Here is an 18,337-nt window from a genome sequence, read left to right as displayed (position 1 = left end):
ACACGTACAAAAACGTTCAGACCATACATAGACAGACATCTGCAATCCGAGACGGAACCGTGGTCCAACCGTCGTACGATACTAAATTGACCTCGCAGGCAATTGATCGAGACCTAATTGACGTGATACACCATAGCTCACTCTTCCCCTAGAAATAAAATCAATAAAATTGAATAACGCTCGTTGCACGGTTATCGCATTCACTAAGTATCAGGTTGATACCACGATCTTCGGAGGCGTACGTCCGAAGTTGTGTACCAGTCACTGTCCCCACATTTCACCCTCTCCACACCTACCGCGACCATGTCTCTCCTTGACGCCATCGCCGCCGTCGATGGCTTCCCCTACGACAACCTCCAGGGCTACAAAACGCTTCGAGGCCACGATGGCACCGCCTTAGGCTATGTCACCGAAGCGATCGCAAAGCATTTCGTTGACGAACCGGCATTCTCCGTCACCGATACCGATATCACGTTGGACGCCCAATACGACAGCGTGGACAAGCGCAACCAGGTGTTCGCTGATCTCGGTGCCCGCTGGCGCCAGCGAGAGCTGTTGGACGCGTTGTTGAACCGGCGGTGGCGCGATGAGCTCTACACTGTATTTGGTGCCGACCACAACGTCTACGTGTTGGTAGAACGGGCGCTCCTGACGCTTTTAGGAGTGGTAACTTACGGGGTTCACGTCAATGGCTACCAAAAGAAAGACGGTAAGATCTACTTGTGGGTACCTCGGCGCAGTGCTGACCGGCCGATGTGGCCTGGGCTTTTGGATAACACTGTCGCTGGCGGGTTGGGCTATCCTCACGGTGTTGAAGCTACTTTGATCAAAGAGGCGATGGAGGAAGCTGGAATTGAAGAACAATACGTTAGAGACCACGCCACAGCCGCGGGAGTGGTGTCGTACTGTTATTTGGCTGAAGGCAACATTGTCCAACCAGAAGTGGAGTACATTTATGACTTAGTGTTTGATGATGAAACCAAGCCTAAGCCAGTGGACGGGGAACTGGAAGATTTCCAGTTGATGGATGTGGATACAGTTATCGCCAAGATTCGTCAAGGGGAATTTAAACCCAATTGTGGCCTCGTGATTATCGATTTCTTGATTCGTCACGGCATCGTCACCGCTGAAAATGAACCAAAATACTTAGAGATCGTCCAACGAAGCCACCGCCGCATGCCCTTCCCGACAAGATGATGGGAGAGGATACATAAATAGACATCTACCTCAGAATACACAAGACCGGATAACTAATTGACATCATGCATTCGTTAGCTCCTCTCAACATAAGAGTTCATTGATTGGGTATCGGACTATATACTTTTTCATCTGTTGGAGGTTGTCTTCTCCAATAACATCGCCGAGGCAGACATTAACAATTCTGTTTGCCTTTCGCAAGTTGCTCGTCATTCGCATCACTAACAGAGCTAGTGCCTTCAACCAAACTTAGTATTGTAGCTTAGTCAATGGCAAAGAAACTGATGCTTTCACTGCCTCGGAACCGTTGGGGCATGACGAGGTCAGGGTCCGGCGCCAGCGGCGGCGCCTGAGGTGCATCAGGCGGCGTAGCCCAGTGTTGGCGAACATAAAGATCAGTAAGCGGCGTCACCGCGGTAGAGGGAGCTCGGCGTGGGGGAGCAAACACGTCGGTGACAACCATAAGGTCTTCCGTTTCCCGAGCCCTATCGGAAAAGGCAAAGCGTCCGTCACGTTCTAACCGGCGTCGACGTTGCGAAGCCACTCCTTGACTATTGGTTTCCTCAGCTACCATTTGTTGGCGACATAAAGGACACGAGAGGTTATTCTTAAACCACTCCACAAGGCACAGCCGGCCAAACACATGACGACACTGAGCGATACGCATGGGGATATGGAGGTCAGGATTGGTCACTCGCGAGGCACCACTGGACCCGAAACCAGTATCGTAGTTCGGGAATAGGTCCAGGTCGTCAACCTCTCTAGAATCAAGAAGCATTCGCTGCGGTACTCTCAAGTAATTAAACCCCAGCTCGTCGACGGGGAAATACATCAGCGGGTCATTGAATCTCAGTTTGCTGCGCCAGCGCTCGCATTCCAAGTGGCGAAAGGCATCGTGGACGTCGTCATCTAGCTCGATAAGCCGCTCCAAGTGGCGACTAGTCGGGGGGTGTTCGTCCTGGAGTGGGGTGCCGTTTCTGAGTCCCTGGAGGTCGTAGTGTTTTGGATCAGCGTAGGATTCATAGCAAATAGGACACACAGTGTCGTCGACGTCGTCTAGCAGCTCCACTGGTTCTAGCAGGCTTATCGCTTCGTCGACGCCAAACTTATTGCGCCCTAATGAGCCCATAGCCAGCGACATGATATCGGCTAACCAGTCAGGCACGTTTCGCAGCCTCACCCGTCCCGAGTCGAGATCGAGATCAAGCACAGCATTGAAGAGGAAGTCCATGAGGGTTCAAGGGAGTTGTGGCGTGATAAGGCCAGAAGCGAGACAATGATAACGGTTAATGGCGCGGGTGCCTGATCACATAATCGCTTACTCATCATTCGCGTTTTTTTGCTATGATTTAGCGACAGGAAAGGTGGGCCCGTCTCTGTCGAGTGTATCCCCGGGCACACAACCAAAGACCCGTCACCCTCACTTTACCACACCACCTACACCAACTTACAATCCGCCATGGCCGGCGCCAAACCCCCGGTCCAGCTCCCGTTGCTCCATAACCCCCTCCTCCATTGCATCCTCAACAACCCCAACGCGAACAAACACCCGTTTCGCAACACCATCGACCTCCTCCGCCTCCACCACTACGACTACGCCCTCGTCCTCCCCCCCGCCACCGTCCTCCACCAATGGTACGATCCTGCTAGCGACGACCTGCTGAGGCGAGTGCTTCTCCGAGAACTCTGCTACTCGCTGGAAGACTTCATCCAATCGCATATCATCAAAATCCTGCTGGGATCGAGCCTGACTCCCCGAGCAGCGCTGCTGATCTATACCACGATGAACGGCAAGCAATTGCTTATTAAGAATGGGGTGCTATTCCCTGGCAAAGGGTTCAAGCGGCAGGTCCGCGTCGAACTCGTTGATGTTGGCTACGTGCCGACGTTTGCCGACTACTTCCCCCGAGGGGCTCGTCTCTTAGTGCTCTACGTCGAGCTGCTGCTTTGGGGAGCACTGCCGCCAATAAAACCGCTACCAGCTCCTCCTAAGCCTGCTAATGAGACTAATACGCCTAATGTCCCCGTGGAACTGGTGACGTTTGATCGCTTACTTCGCAATTTCCCGTTACTATCTAAAGTGACCAGCGACCACTTCTACTCGTTGTTTCACCACAATAACCCCAAATACCGCGTTCTTCTGACCTATACACAAAAGCCAGTTGAAGACATTGTCACTGAATTCACCCGCATTCGCGACGACGCCTATGATATCGTCCTGGAGTGTGTGCGCCCAGGAGCACTGCCACTAAGCGACCAGACGAAAGAAATGCTTCAAAAAGTGATGGAAACTTACCCCACCATCGACTTGAACCAGCTTGTTCACGAGTACGTCGAATTGAACCTTTATGATAAAGTGTGGGCTCAACTCCTCCTCCAGTTTAACACTCTGGCTCCGCCGTTGGATCAGTTCAAACACGTCCTGCTTAACCAGTTGGATATGCCCGTACACACACCATGGGCAATGGACGAAATGCACCACCGGGTGGCCAAAGCCGCCGCCACCTTGGCTAAGCTTGACGATGATGCTACCAATAACGCTCGCTTGAAGTTAGATGTGGTCACAGCTACCGTGCGTCACTTATCACGAGAGTCTCCCGGTTTGGTGGTCGATGCTGATACGCTCATTGGTCTCCTCATCATGGTGGTGTGTCAGGCCCAGGTGGCCCACTTGGACGCCCACCTCTTCTATATCCGCAAATTCAGCGTCAATGCCACCGATGGCACCGCTGACTATATCTTGGCGAACTTTGACGCCGTACTTTTCTACTTGAAAGAGCATGGCGACGATGTGGCTCGCTATTCTCGTACCAATCGGGAATGGTGGCAAGCAGTGAAACGAGCCCCCGAAACGGCGCTGAAAATGTTAGCTGAAGCTCCGGCTACTCCACAACCATCGCATTGGCTTTATGCTCGCACCGCTGGGGGAGAACTGGCGGCGATGCTTGCCATCAAAGCTCACCAGCCCCAACTATTCATGGCGCTATTATACTATAATCCTGAGTGGTTTGGCGTTGAAGACCTCCTATTTGACCGCACTGTCGATACTCACCAAAGCTTGCTTATGGTGTCGCTAGAAGAGAAGTTGACCGATGTCAATCGCGAACTTGTGGCGTTTCTCAAGCTTAACTGCTCCCGCAAGGAGATTGAACTATACCTTAATACGGTTGACAGCTCTGGCCGCAGTGTCGGTCACTATTTATTCCACGATATCGACCTTATCGACTCGGTGGGCGAGTACATTAACTGGAACCTCAAGGACCATAATGCCCACACCCCGCTCCTCAGTTTGTGTCGGTGCTATGACCACGCCAATTACCGTGAGCTTATCGCAAAAGTGTTTACCGCCATCACCCACAAATACGGTCCTGGTGCCCTCGACTTTGACTACCATGTCGATAAAGTGAACAACACGTTGCTCCATGTGATCAAATCTGACCTTGATGCCTCGCAAATCCTCAGTGAACCCCGCAATTTGGTTAATATCAACCAGACCAACGCTCGCCTGATGACACCGCTCATGTTATACGCCAAGTACTTGCGTAACGATAATCTTGACGCCGTGCTTAACGACGACCGGCTTGATTTCCTTTATGAGAATGCCAAGTTCCATTTGAACGTGTTTGACTACACTCTGTTTAAGGAGTCAGATCAACCCGGTTCAGAGTCAGCGCAGAAGCTTGTGGCCCACTACCGTAAAATGGTTGGGCCGCGGTTGGCAGCGTTAAGTTGTCGTTGGGACAGTACGTTGAAGGATTGGGCGGTGCTTGTTTGTGATTTAGGCACAGCTAAAGTTTACCCCATTCACTTGAAAACCATCGGCCAGTTGATATATACTGGAAAACGCAAATACCCTTGGCTTCTGGCGTTAGTGGACGAGGATAAGTTCTGGCTTAACTATAACTTGAGGGTGAGCGGCATGCTGATCATGAACAAGTTCCAGGTAAACCGCGTGATTGACCAGCTCAACGTGGTGTTTGAAGCGCTCCACGATTTGGGGAAACTGGGACAACCGGTGGTGGAGCTGTTCCTTCAAGTACTGAACAACCACCTGACCCTCGAAGCGATGGAAAAGATCCACCAGGAACACACTCAGCGGCTAGCAGCCATGGGTCAGGTGGAGCTAGGTCGCCAACACATCCAAGATATGGAGACATTCTTCGGCTATAGCCTTGATAATGTGGTCGCGTACCACTGCTTGATCATGAGGTTTAATAAGCTCTTGGCGGTGGCTCTGATCAAAGTACCGGAAATTGCGTTTCTGCTTGAGCAAATGGTCAAAGTGTACGCTGGCGGTCGTGAGTTCCGACTGCTGGAGGCCGGTCCCATCCACAGTACTTGGAACACATTGCTCAACTATACGTCATGGCTTGAATTATCCGTGGCTGATTTAGTGGGGAACATCAAGCGAGTATTGGCCAAATTGACGGTATGGAAAGATACTTACCGCGAGATCCGTGAGCTCAATCTGGAAATCACGAAGTGTGAGGAATCACTCCCCCCAACCCCTGACCAACAGCCACCACATGAACCCCCTAGTAACGGAAGCTCTCCCAATAATGGCGAGACTCTTGTTCGTCGCAATACATTCACCATTGACCCTGTACCCGATGACATTGCTGAAGAGGATACCACGCTGAGTTTCTTCAACTTTGCCAACATCGTCGAGAACAAAAAGCTGCGCTACCGTCGGTTACTATACACCAAAGCCTCCCAAGTAAAAAAGATCATGGATCTTAACCAGGAGCTTAAGTTGGACCACGAGTTGATGGCAGCCGAGATCTCGCAGTTCATCTCATTCCGAGGCGACTTCATTCGCCATGCATTTGCCAGACACACCCAGGCGGCCCGCGTACGCTTACGCCAGCGGTTGACTGAGCTCCAAATATTGAAACGAAGCCTCGTGGACAATAACGACGCCGGGCTTAGCTAGTACATAGACAACAACACTCCATCTTTTTTCGAAGATGTAGCCATTCAACGTCTTGTGACGCATTTCCACAATAGTCTCAAATTGCCCACAATTACAATAGATTATTTAAAAAACATCAGGATTCATTACCAATAATATAAATACAAACTCCTCAATCGGCATTTAGGCCCGTTGGAACTTTTCCCACTCCCAGGTCCCAGGGTTGATGAGATCGTTGTGGGTTTCGGCGAACACAAGACCCCCAGGAGCGCCCTGCGACGTCAACGAGTGGAGGTAGAAAGCAAGCTTGGCATGGTCGAAGCCGTTGGTGGCCATGTCATTCTTGACTTCGGCAAGAGCCTCCTCCTTGGTCACGGTGCGGGTGATGTTAATCGGTTTGCCGTGGAAAGCACTCCAGGCCTGGTGCACGTCAGTGTACGACACTTTGTCCGATTCGACATTGATGAAGTCGAGAAGCTTCGAGTAGTCCGGGAACGTGGCGATCGCCGCCAACACGCGTCCAACATCCCTCACCGACGTCACCGAGGTCTCAGTGGAGACGTCGCCCCGAACCACGGTGCTGCCGTCAGGGGAAATGCCAAAGTACTGAGCAAAGTTTTCTGGCAACGTGCCCGGTTCGTGGAACAAGCCGGTGTATACGTCAGCCACTTTGATCCCCAATTGTCTCACCGTCTCCGAGTGGATCGCTTGGAAGCCAACGGAGCCAGGCACCAACTTTTCCGTTTGTTCAATGTCGCCACTGAAATCGGACGGGATGTACAACTGGGGCTTCACTTGAGCCAAAAACGCTTCGAGGCCAGGGTTCACCGCAGGGTTCAAGCCCACAAGCGAGATCACCGCGTCCACGGACCCCACGCCTTGAGCCAACTTTGTCACTTCACTTTCATTGGAGACGTCGCCAATGACGTACTCCACCCCGGGTAAAGGTTGTTTAGGGTCACTGCGAGAGACCACTTTGATCTCCTTAACCTTCAGTCTGAATGCGTCCGAGGTGAGTGCTTCGTAGACGGGCTTACCCAAAATACCGTTGAAGCCAATAATTGCGATGGAAACTGCCATTGTATCTGTTGTTGTAATTGTTTTGTTGATGAGGATTCAGCTATGGTTCCAGGACCATTATATAGATCATCATCTCTTCAGGGGTGTCGGCATCATCGGTATAGTTGTGAACGTTTCTAAGCGCCATTCGAATATCTAAGCGCCATTTGCCTTCTGTAAGCGCCCGCAAACTTAGACTCTAAGCCCCCACAAATTAGTACACAAATACGCAGTGATAGGAGCGAATCGCTGGCAATATGCAAGGAATGCATCACAAAATTGATACTTCCACTGTAATCGATGCAACTCGTCCCGTAATTTGTAGAATACACCTTTCGGAAACTTTCCGTTTATGGTAACTATAAGAGTACGTGTCGGACACTTCCTTAATAAGGCAATCATAGGAGAAGCTCACTTTCGAATAAGAATTCACGGTGACGTAACTAGGAATAGGATGCTTGCAGACACCACACTGAAGACTATTTTCCATTGCGAGGATCAAACTTTGGTATTTTAAGAGGCCGACGGACGGATGCCCTAGGACAACAGGGAGCTTTGATAGCTCTCGCCACCGCCAATGTTTCGAGGCTCTATCCTACCCAATGATACAGTTTGATGTGGTACTGCTTCATCTCGTTTCCTTGACTACTGCAACTGCTATTGTGGCCTAGTCATCCTGGTACTAATAAGTGGCAATAACTTTCCAGCCGAGCATTTTACCGGTATACGTCGCTAACAAAAGTTTCTCTACCAGTTTCTCCGAATAAGATGGCAAACTTATCGTCTCACGATAGCGCTATCAGCATACCCCGAACAAGGACTTCCTGTGGGCCGTCACCCAACTGACCTTCGCCTACATCATGTGTCCTGCGCCATTGGGTATATATCTTCCTATGTGAAAAATTGAGATCACCATAAATCCACGCTGAAATGATCAAATTTTAAAGTTATTCAGAAATATTTTGAGTCTGAAAAATTGATCTCCAAAAGTTTGAGCCCTCGTTTCATATTGATATCGCCCATGGGTGGCGTTGGTATTCCAGGGTTAACCTTCCCTCAGTGGCAAGTGTCTGCAGTGCCATGCGCGCTCCCCACCACCAATTTACCAATGCCAACACAAGTACAACCAGAGGCTATCGTCAATACATCCCATTGCTAGGCCCATGGAAACCGACTTTCATTTTCAATCATTACCAAATCCACTATCTTCTACCGTGACTAGCCAAATGCTTCGTCGACAATCTAATTTGCTCGCCTCTCGGCTTCCATGGACTTCCACGCTCGATTTGTTCACGTGGCATAAAACGCTCGCACTCTCCGCGCTGATCTCCCATTGTATCCTTGAAGCGTACTTTCCATACTGAAGATGCCCTACACCAACAAGGACGTGGCCTTGGCCATTATTGACTTCTTGCAGACCTCCGTGCAAAAGAAGGACGTGCCTGAGGACTACGCCGAATCGTTGGACGTCGCCATCGACTGCATTGGCGATGCTTTTGGCGTCGACAAGCTGAAGGCGGCTAAGATCAACGGCCAATCGCTCGTTGACATCGTCAACGGTGCTTCGTCGCCGTCGTCCTCGGCTGCTGCTACTAAGGAGAAGGCTGCTGCGGCTACTTCCACTGTCGACGAAGCCACTAAGGCCGAAGCCGACGCCCTCAAGGCTGAAGGCAACAAGGCGATGGCTGCCCGCAACTTCTCGGAAGCCATTGCCAAGTACACCCAGGCGATCGAGCTTGACCCGTCCAACGTCGTCTACCTCCTGAACCGGGCGGCGGCGTTCTCGTCGCTGGGCCAGCACGACATGGCCATCACCGACGCCGAAAAGGCCATCGAGCTCGACCCCAGCTTCTCCAAGGCCTACCTGAGAATGGGGCTTGCTAAGTACGCTCTGGGTGACGCCAAGGGCGCCATGGACGCCTACAAGAAGGGGCTCGACATTGAGGGCGGCACCCCCAGTGAAGCGATGCAAAAGGGCTACGAAACCGCCAAGAAGCGCGTCGAAGCCGACTTGGAAAAGTCCATTGACACCACCCTGACCCCGGCCGCCGGTACCGGGGCTGCTGGCGCTGGTGGTATGCCTGACTTCTCGTCGATGTTCGGCGGCGGCATGCCCTCGCTCGGCGAGATGATGAACAACCCCCAGGTGATGCAAGCGGCGCAAGAGATGATGTCGAACCCGCAAGCGATGCAGAACTTGTTGAGCAACCCTGCGGTCAAGCAGATGGCCCAGCAATTCGGGTTGGGCGGTGAAAACGGCCCCGACTTGTCGGGGTTGATGAACAACCCGATGTTGAGCTCGTTCATGGGTGGTGCTGGCGGTGCTGGCGGTGCTGGCGGTGCCAACGGCGGTGCTTCCGACGCCTCGAAGAAGAACGAAGAGTAAATTCACTAGGTGTATTTCCCGTAATGAGTATAAATGCTACGAATAAATAATCTGATCATTTCATTACGTCACTAAATGCTGCTCTCTGAGTGGGGAATGGGCTCGTCCCACTATACTAATCCATCATTTCCTCGTCACTGCGCTCAAAGTCGCTGGGCTGGTTGATCGGGTTAGCCCGTGCTGCCAACCGTTCCCGGCGCTTCTTTTGTTCCCATTTGTATCTGGGCCTCAAAGTATACATGCCCTTGTTGGGCGCCTCTTTTTCCTTTATGGCCATCTTTCTGAGAGTCCAGCTCACGTGTTGCTCCGGTTGCCCTATGCTCAGCGCCAAGCCGTGTAAGCTCCAGTGGTCTCGCTGATCAAATAGCATTCTTAACTTGCCTTTTAATTCCTCCGGTTCCATCAATACTCGACCCCTTCGTTTCATCCTCTCGACATAAAGCTGATAGTGGCGCACCCGTTTACTGGGCTTATCCTTCGGCTTATATTCCTTTGGCATCTTTTCCTTTGATTGTTGAGATGTTCCGCTTGATTCAATGTTTCGTAAAACTCAAAAAGGTTGGCTGATAGGCGGAAAGGTCGTGGCACAAATGAAAGGGACAATTCAGCTTGTTGTGTCCAAGTGAATCATCAACATTCTTGACTGGTCGAATAAACAATGTGATCACGTGAACCTCTCCAAAATCCCGCGGTTAGATTTCCTATTTGGGAACACGAAGTAACCTCGATTTGAGCAGGTCTAGACCACTTCTATCGGCGACAATTATGGCGTAGACACTATTAAGTAGAATAACAACACTGTCATTTAATTTTCACTCGGATGTCGCTGTTGAAAGAGTTGATCACGACGATGTGACAGGACTCTTTGGCAGCAGTATGCTCGTGACCTGCGGACGACTCATTGTATGTTTATGTCTATTAAGTGGTCATATAAGGCGGGACTGGTTAGGTCCCTATGCAAAGAGAATAAATCATCAAAACACATCAAACCTCCGTTTCCGCCACAACACTTTCCAGGTGATCAACAACAACACCGCACTGGCAAAGAGACTCACCAGCGTGATCGAGAAGTAGTGGGCAAGCCCTATGCCCTGGTCCATTTCGTGACCGTAAAACAACGAGAACACCACCGACCCAACGGCGGGGGCAATCATAAACGTCCCCCATGAGGTGCCGAAGAAGTCTACCCCCCACACTTCACACGCTAGCGCGGGAAATAAGGTAAACATCGACCCGTAGCCAACACCATTAACCACCAGCACGGGGGAGAAGTCGCCCTGGTAGCCGACGACGGCCAACTGACCGATACAGGCAGTGATAAGGGCGATGATAACGAGCCACACACGACAGATCTGGACCGGACTCAGTGGCAGCGATAAGTAGTCGGAAGCAGCCCCCATCACGAGTCTAGCAGCAGTACTAGCCGCCGCCATCACCAGGACTTGATCAGGTAAGTTGCCGCCACGGATCTTGAGAATACTTCCCAAGTTATTCTGGAAGGACTCCATGGGGCCAATGGAGAGGATTAAAGTGACCATTAAGAGCCACGTCAGCTCGTCTTTAAGGAACGCAATAAACCGCGCCCGATGGTGTTTCGGTTCAATCAGCCGTTGAGGTAAAAGTGGCAGTTCTTCAGTTTCAGTAGTGGTTGTAGTGCCGTCCACGCCATAGGGAGCAGGCGTTGTCTCTGGGGACGGCATCACCATGATCTCATCAAAGATGACGTCCTGTTCTGCCATCACCACTGAACAGGCCACAAAGGACATCGCTCCAATCACCAAGTAAAGCCAGGCGAAGAACCAGAACACTTTATGGAGGTCAAGCAGACCATCAGGATTGTGGAATCGTTTCATCAACTGCGACCCAAGAAGCAGGGAGAAGCCAAAACACGTTACCGGAAGCGAGATCGCCATCCCTTTCAGGTGAGGGTAGATCTTAGCGCAGGTAAGTACGGAGCCGAAATATAACGCCAGAGTGGCTATACCCACAAGAGCAAAACAAGTCCCTAGACAGTACTTTGAAACAATCACTCCGTCCTCCATAGACGCCACGAGCACTGCTAACCCAGCGTAGGCAGGGAAGAAAAGCACTACTGCCACCACCAGTAAAAGTGGAGGACCATAGGCGTCAGCAGCAAACCCTAGTGCGGCGTTGGGAGCGTACATCGCCAACGCCAGCATCAGGGCGATGGTGTTACAATCCAGATACAGCAAACCAAGCTGGTCATGGAAGGCAGTGGCAAATACCAGGAATAGGAGGATCAGGCCTGCCAGTAAGCACAGCAAAAGCGATACCACGAAACTGAGGCGTTTGATCGAGGATTTGGCAAACCGGTGTTCGACCCAGCGCCGGACCGCCGTCACTGCGGGGGCCAACATTCAGAGATCACCGGGTATTTGTTATGGGGGTGGCAGGTGAAAGGGGCGAAGGTGTTATCGGTAGACCCGGTGATGCGATAATGACTCCTAACCGGGTGACTCGCACTTTCCCGTTCGAGCCCCAGATTCCGGGCTAGCGGAATTCAGTCACGGCTATTTAGGTTACGTAAAGGGAAGGGCTAGCTTGGATAGTAGTGTGTTGTGAAATGCAACATTTCACTGAAGATTTTCAAAGGTTTGTGTCATTTTTGATAGTTATTTATATCCCAAACTCCGTGTTGACATCGTGGACGTACATGGGCGAAATGGATTACAAAAACCCACAAATGTCTCAACCACGAAGGCGTGACTTTTCGAGCCTCATCGTGGTGCGGCTAAGTCGGATCAAACTAAAACGGTGTATCCTAAACTCTCAGTAAAGCGAGTAGTTTTCATGACTCATTGAGTCAACTGACGCTGACGAGAAATAGTGTAGTTTCTTTTGTTGTGACTCGAAACGATATTGAAATTTAATGTGTTCTAAGCTATGTCTTTGATTGGATTTTGAGAGCCATGTCTCAGAGTTATAATTTTCATGATTTAGTTGAGCTTTGGCGCGACTGCCCCATACTGTTCACTCTCCTCATCGGTGCGACGCGTCTCTGAGCAATGATCACTGTGGAAGATTGCGATACCGTCAAGGCCCACTTGGTTCCCGTGCACATTAACCATACTGGTACCGCCAACGTTGAAAAGTACTTCAAACCTAAGCCCATCAACGACACTGAAGTGGAAGCTTCTTTCCGTGGGGTGAAACTTGTGGGCACCGAGATCCCGCTCGACTTCCAAGGAGTGATTTTGGAGAAGCTGCTGGAGTCAATTGAAACTGACGACAACGGCACCTCCACCACCGTCAACAACTACAAGCTGGTGGGCCAGTTCTCAAGCTACACCGTGTTTGGCCACGACCACGCTCCCGGTCTGTGCCAGTATACTCGGGTGAACGAGTGGAAGGCCATCGCTGACATTATCCACGAATAGACGCGACGATGTTTGTCTCGGAAGAGAGTGACTCGGAAGAGGAATGGGAAGACTTATTCATTCGGGAGCCCGCACCGTCGTCTTCGTTCCAAATCGTCATTAGTGATGACCGCGTCAAGCGCCAGAAACAGGCATTGGAACATACTCAATTCTGTCGCCGTCTCCGCTCGATTTCCATCAAGAGCTACATTACGGCGGGGTATTGTCGCAATTTATTGATCAATTCTCGCCTGGTGCAAAAAGCACTAAGGCGACTTGTCCCTAATACGGTGAAGGTAAAGATCGCTCAACTAGGCAAACTACCATCGTCTACCGCTGATGAACAGTTGGTGTTTTGTTTGAAGTACTTGGTCAAATGGTTTGGTAAAAATTGGACTAACGATTGTTGTGGTATCCGAGTGCTAGGCTTTCATAGTCCGGCACCGTCACCAATATCGCCGATTAAGGACAAGCATGATCTACTCAAAGTGATTAAGCGATTTGCTCATAATCGAGACACTGCTGCTGTGTTGTTTACAGGGTTATTGCGATCGTACGGGTGGGATGCGCGATTAGTGTTGTCATTACCATGTTTAGATCGGCTGTCGGGTCCAGCTCCACCCCCACATCCCAATGCTGCTACTAATTTTGATAACGATTTGTTATTCCCGTATATGTGGACCGAATTGGTGAACCCTTTGGATCCATCGGAGATATTCGTATTGGACACTCAAGCGTTGATCAATCCTGATGATCGGTGCATTCGACTCAAACGAACGTCTCCACCGAGTCGAATCACCAAACAATCGAAGTCGGCATTCACCACTTCGGCATACACCCCGCACGGGTCATTGAACCACATGCAAATGCATTATGTTGTTGCTTACGGGCTGAACTATGTGTTGGACGTATCACCACGGTATATGGATGACATTGCATATCGCTATAATCGTCCATTAGATCTCCGCAAGGAAGTTGGTCGTCACGCGTTGATCTATACTCAGATGCTTGGGTATCTTCAAAAACGAGGGTGGCGCCCACCTCAAGATGAAGTTGATGCACTCAATAGTGTGGGAGTTTTATGCTTCAAAGTGCCAACGACGTTTGCGGCGATGCGTCGCAGCCCCAATGTGGTATGTTCACTGACGTTACGATACAATGAAGTTATCGCACCTGACGCTGAATCAGTGGGTAAAATCAGACTTGCGGGTAGTTCTAAGCTGCAACCGGTATTCAGGCGGACTCTGGTGGTAGTGGGAAGATCACGACGCCACTGGATGTTTCGTGGACGGGATGTGCTTAAGGATGCGGTGCCAATAAAAGTACTTAATCGTCAAGGCGGTGAAGTGGGACTATTCAAATTTGACCAAACTATACCTTATACGCGGTCGTGTGACTTCAGCTGCTCTCCTCCCCAGATCCCAACTAATGAGTATAATGATCTTGAGATTTACCACCCGCGAATGGTACCCCAGGGTGCTATATGGCTTCAGCTACCTGAAATTTACCGGTACTTTTCCAGTAAGCGAGTGAATGTGCTATTTCAATGGGTGCCGGTGGTGGTGGGGTTTTCCTTTGTTGGTAACAAAAAAGCTATACCTCAGTTCAAGGGGGTGGTGGTTTTACAACAGGACGAGAATGATGCTAAAAGATTGTGGCTTCGACTCCGCCGTCAATACGATCATCTGGTGCTCTATACTAAGCGACTTCGTGAGCTCGCGGCGTGGAAGCTAATGATAAGAAACTTACGGATTCGCAAGAGACTCCAGGACCATTACGGTGACTGTGACGAAGATAATGAAAATTCTACATAGACAATGCATTCAAAAATGATGACAACGACCTTTACCTAGTAGATTTTATAGAGAAAAATTTGATCTAATGAACTGAGCTGGAATCACATGGATATAGGTTGGATGTAGTAGTCAAGATGTGTAAACAAGATCGGTTTATTTCAAAAGTCCTTTAAAATCATACATATTCCACAAATTCCGACATCCTCAAAGAAGAGCGCTGGCCGATATAACAGAAGCAACGGTGACGCCGAGGATTCCTTGGCATTACCAATGAAGTAATCGTCAGCCCTAGGAGGGGATTGACATGAAAAAATCCCCTTATAATTGTCTTCTTCAATGGCGAAGGTAAGTTCTTACCCAAATTTTCCAATAACTCATCAGGGGTCTGCACCTACACCATCACAGCCGGTGTCATGACATGGGCAACGTTGACAATTGTAGCCCCTCTCTACGTCATTTTCATCGACCTCTCTTGTAAGCCGAGGAAGAAAAGTTTTAGCGACGAACGGAGAGGCGTACTGACCCAGGCGCAACACCCCTAGGACGTCGGTGGGGACGACGTCCCAAAGAATATCCAAAATGGCGCCAGCCCTAACACTGACCGGCTCCGCCTGACGGATAATTGCGTTAATGAGTTGAATGCGGACAATTTTGGAGGCGTGGAAAATCCCATCCTTGAGGCAGAGAGCATACACCACGTTCAATGCCGCCAAAGCGAGGTCGGTGGACAGGTTTTTGCTTAGTACTTCGGTCACTCTCTTAGCGTAGATCTCCACCAATTTGGGATCGGGTTGGTTGAGTTGCAAGCGTTTTTGTATTATGTCACACACTGCCACCTTTTCTTTGGCCAACAAGTCTTTCAGCATCATCAGATCGCTAGTCTGATGGTCGGTGGGGACGTTAGTGTCGTCGACGTCTATGGGATCCACTTTGGTCCCGGTTCCAGTGCTATCAGATTGGCGAGCAGTACCAGTGGTGTCGTCGTGCTCGGGAACACGATTGGGGGTGCTCGCTTTGACCATCATTGCCATAGTTTGAAAATCGATAGAGAGAGGTAATCTCTTATTCAAATTATAGGTGGACCAAATGACGCGGGGGTCCTAGGTTGCCTCGTCAACGCACAAGGGGACCACTACATTCAGGACGGAATGTTAGGACCAGGGTGGGCCGGGGTCGATAAATCTACCAAATAGCAACACCACCAACTGTATCTTTTGAAGAACGGAGTGAAAAAAACCATCAGTCCTGCTTGAATATTAAACAGTTTTCATTTGCCTCATCATTATTTATCTTTCAACTTTTAAAAGGCGTATCACGTCAGCCAACCCATAACCTTCTCCTGGCTCATTTTAAAACTTCACAATGGAGGCCAGATAATGGCAAATTGTTGGGCCAGAGACACGTAAGTCTTAAACTGTGTCTCATGTTCTGTGAAGTCGCGTCCCGAAAATCTCGGACTTAGGACGTGGGTAATTCCAGTCGGACAAATAAAACCTTTGGGTCTACACCTTTTGGAAAGTTAAAACGATCGCATCAGAAATTAGTCAATTTAGCCGGCATCTCACAACCTGAGGCAACAATTCCCTTGCCTTCAAGCGTCATTTTGAAAAGTTTAAGAGGGCCAGAGGGAGGCCAAATCGTTGTCTACTAGACGATGAGCACAGGCGGGGCACATTCTGTCGTGCCTGCACCGTGATTCGTGTCATTGTCTGCGTCTCCCCCTGAGCCTGGAAATTAGTATTTGAATCGCGTCTATTGACATGTTTGAGATGAAGTGATCCCCACTATCGTACAAGTATCTAAGCGGTACACACCATTCAATGTTCATTAAGAATACCAACTTCCCCGATAACAATATCACCATAACTGAGGGCAAAGCTCACTGACTGGCTTGATGTCTAGCTGGTGGGGTCAAACGGCGCGTGGAAAAATAATCGTTGCCGTTGTCTAGGAGAGCTTCTGCGTGATCACGTACTGCAGTTGCCATCGTAGTCTAAAACAACAGTGCTCGCGAAGGATAAAAACGTCGACGACGCCTGTGGAATGGAACTTTTCGTTGCTTAGACGCTAATGCTGAAGTGGGTTAATCTTGACGACGTGAAGTGGATGGAGCTTGACGACGCTCGCTCATGGCACTGGATGCTGGAGATGTACTATCGGCCAAATCCCACCGTTAGAAAGATTGTTCAAGCCAAAGTAGAGGTGGCGACCATCCACCAAGAGATCTGCCGAACCCATCGCGAAGCTGATGCCGCTGCTTTGGCGTTGTTGCAAGCGTTTCGTGAAGAGCATGTCGCCGCATCAAAGGTAACCCAAGCGAAACATCAATGGGCAATCATGGACTCCCTAATGACAAACATGTGCAACATGGAGAACGTCCCCTTCGACAATACAACGATCCAACGCGTGGCTTCAATGACGATGAACTCATACAAGCAAGCGGTGAAGGACCACTCTGGGACGCTGACCATTACTGGCAACATCGAACGAGGGTGGCTTAAAGCGAAGGACGACCTCGCTGAGGTGAGCGCCGTGCACCATGAAAAGCAAGCGGCAGTGGAGCTGTTGGGTGAGACATATCAGCAAACCCAGGAAGCGGTGGACTGTTTGTTTGCCGACAACACCAACGCCATGACTGCTGAGGACCTTCTGCATCTACCACCCCCCAGCGAGCTGACGCCAGTGCAAGTGGTGCTCATACTCACAGACTTCGTGTACATTCTTTATTTGTTCATCACAATGGCAAGACTCTCGTTCAAGGGCCGCTGGTTTGATTTCTGGTTCCGAAAGTTCCCCAGTTTTTTTACGGCCCTCGTTTGCTTGGAAATTTTTGACCTTGTGGATTTCAACATCACCTGGGAGCTGGTGGCGATTATTGTGCTCGTTGCCGTGATAGACCTGGGCTGTATTCGCCGCATTATCCCTCGGCGCAGCTGGTTCCACCCCTACCTGCTCTTCGTCATCGCCAGCTGGATTGCCATACTCTCCTTCATCCAATACTTCTACAATCAGACATTACGGTCATGGGTCGACCAAAAGTGCCACGTGAAATCAATTCCCAGACATATCGATTATCACCCCACCGTCGATATGCTATACTTTGATTGTAACTTATCCCTGGACGCAGTGGTGCTCAAGCTGGAACTTGACGAGCTGGCGCCACCGGAGATTGTCAACTGCCAGCTCGAGTGTTTCATATGCGTGGCACCGATATCGTTGCCCGTGGTTATCGATCCTGACAACGAATATTGTCCTCGTAAGAAGGAGTATATGGTCACTCCCTGCTGCCACGTATTCCACGCCAAGTGCTTGAAGCAGTGGATGGAACGTAAGCGTCGATGCCCCATGTGTCACCTGAAATTGCCTCGATACGAGATGTATGAGACTATGGCATTTGCCGAGACCCTGTAGCCAGATTGTGTAAGTAGCTGTGAAATTGAGCGGAATGTAAGTGATATTCAGCGTTCAGCTTGAAGAAGCCATCGTGTATGATGTCAGCTCATTAGTAGCTTTGAGGGGGAGATCAATCGGTACTATCTTCAACCCACACTTGTTTGCGCCAGGTAGCGCTGAGTTGATTATAGACTTCCATGATAATTCGGGTATACAA

General features: G+C 50.1%; 10 protein-coding genes across 10 annotated transcripts; 5 read left to right on the top strand and 5 right to left on the bottom strand. All coding sequences in view use genetic code 12, as the record gives it.

The window, feature by feature from the left end:
- Positions 1 to 303: 303 nt before the first annotated feature.
- On the top strand, positions 304 to 1,197 carry DIURU_001492 (uncharacterized protein; the record flags this gene model as incomplete). Its single annotated transcript, XM_034154041.1, has 1 exon — positions 304 to 1,197. One exon carries the CDS (start codon positions 304 to 306, stop codon positions 1,195 to 1,197), a length of 894 nt encoding a protein of 297 aa, XP_034013720.1.
- A 262-nt stretch (positions 1,198 to 1,459) lies between these two features.
- On the bottom strand, positions 1,460 to 2,428 carry DIURU_001491 (RING finger protein; the record flags this gene model as incomplete). The annotated part of the gene is made up of 1 exon (XM_034154040.1): positions 1,460 to 2,428. One exon carries the CDS (start codon positions 2,426 to 2,428, stop codon positions 1,460 to 1,462), a length of 969 nt encoding a protein of 322 aa, XP_034013719.1.
- Positions 2,429 to 2,656: 228 nt separating this feature from the next.
- DIURU_001490 (uncharacterized protein) lies at positions 2,657 to 6,130 on the top strand (the record flags this gene model as incomplete). Its single annotated transcript, XM_034154039.1, has 1 exon — positions 2,657 to 6,130. One exon carries the CDS (start codon positions 2,657 to 2,659, stop codon positions 6,128 to 6,130), a length of 3,474 nt encoding a protein of 1,157 aa, XP_034013718.1.
- A 162-nt stretch (positions 6,131 to 6,292) lies between these two features.
- On the bottom strand, positions 6,293 to 7,189 carry DIURU_001489 (uncharacterized protein; the record flags this gene model as incomplete). The annotated part of the gene is made up of 1 exon (XM_034154037.1): positions 6,293 to 7,189. One exon carries the CDS (start codon positions 7,187 to 7,189, stop codon positions 6,293 to 6,295), a length of 897 nt encoding a protein of 298 aa, XP_034013717.1.
- Positions 7,190 to 8,534: 1,345 nt separating this feature from the next.
- Positions 8,535 to 9,554, top strand: SGT2 (Sgt2p; the record flags this gene model as incomplete). Its single annotated transcript, XM_034154036.1, has 1 exon — positions 8,535 to 9,554. One exon carries the CDS (start codon positions 8,535 to 8,537, stop codon positions 9,552 to 9,554), a length of 1,020 nt encoding a protein of 339 aa, XP_034013716.1.
- Positions 9,555 to 9,669: 115 nt separating this feature from the next.
- On the bottom strand, positions 9,670 to 9,981 carry DIURU_001487 (uncharacterized protein; the record flags this gene model as incomplete). The annotated part of the gene is made up of 1 exon (XM_034154035.1): positions 9,670 to 9,981. One exon carries the CDS (start codon positions 9,979 to 9,981, stop codon positions 9,670 to 9,672), a length of 312 nt encoding a protein of 103 aa, XP_034013715.1.
- A 547-nt stretch (positions 9,982 to 10,528) lies between these two features.
- DIURU_001486 (uncharacterized protein) lies at positions 10,529 to 11,932 on the bottom strand (the record flags this gene model as incomplete). Its single annotated transcript, XM_034154034.1, has 1 exon — positions 10,529 to 11,932. One exon carries the CDS (start codon positions 11,930 to 11,932, stop codon positions 10,529 to 10,531), a length of 1,404 nt encoding a protein of 467 aa, XP_034013714.1.
- Positions 11,933 to 12,580: 648 nt separating this feature from the next.
- Positions 12,581 to 14,745, top strand: DIURU_001485 (uncharacterized protein; the record flags this gene model as incomplete). Its single annotated transcript, XM_034154033.1, has 2 exons — positions 12,581 to 12,890; positions 12,953 to 14,745. The coding sequence occupies 2 exons, from the start codon at positions 12,581 to 12,583 to the stop codon at positions 14,743 to 14,745; spliced, it is 2,103 nt and encodes a 700-aa protein (XP_034013713.1).
- A 359-nt stretch (positions 14,746 to 15,104) lies between these two features.
- DIURU_001484 (uncharacterized protein) lies at positions 15,105 to 15,758 on the bottom strand (the record flags this gene model as incomplete). Its single annotated transcript, XM_034154032.1, has 1 exon — positions 15,105 to 15,758. One exon carries the CDS (start codon positions 15,756 to 15,758, stop codon positions 15,105 to 15,107), a length of 654 nt encoding a protein of 217 aa, XP_034013712.1.
- Positions 15,759 to 16,797: 1,039 nt separating this feature from the next.
- On the top strand, positions 16,798 to 18,138 carry DIURU_001483 (uncharacterized protein; the record flags this gene model as incomplete). The annotated part of the gene is made up of 1 exon (XM_034154031.1): positions 16,798 to 18,138. One exon carries the CDS (start codon positions 16,798 to 16,800, stop codon positions 18,136 to 18,138), a length of 1,341 nt encoding a protein of 446 aa, XP_034013711.1.
- Between the last annotated feature and the right edge of the window lie 199 nt (positions 18,139 to 18,337).

This window comes from Diutina rugosa, assembly GCF_008704595.1.
Source record: "Diutina rugosa strain CBS 613 chromosome Unknown scaffold50_size97106, whole genome shotgun sequence".
NCBI classification, from domain to species: domain Eukaryota; kingdom Fungi; phylum Ascomycota; class Pichiomycetes; order Serinales; family Debaryomycetaceae; genus Diutina; species Diutina rugosa.
This window is presented reverse-complemented; position numbering and strand designations above follow the sequence as displayed.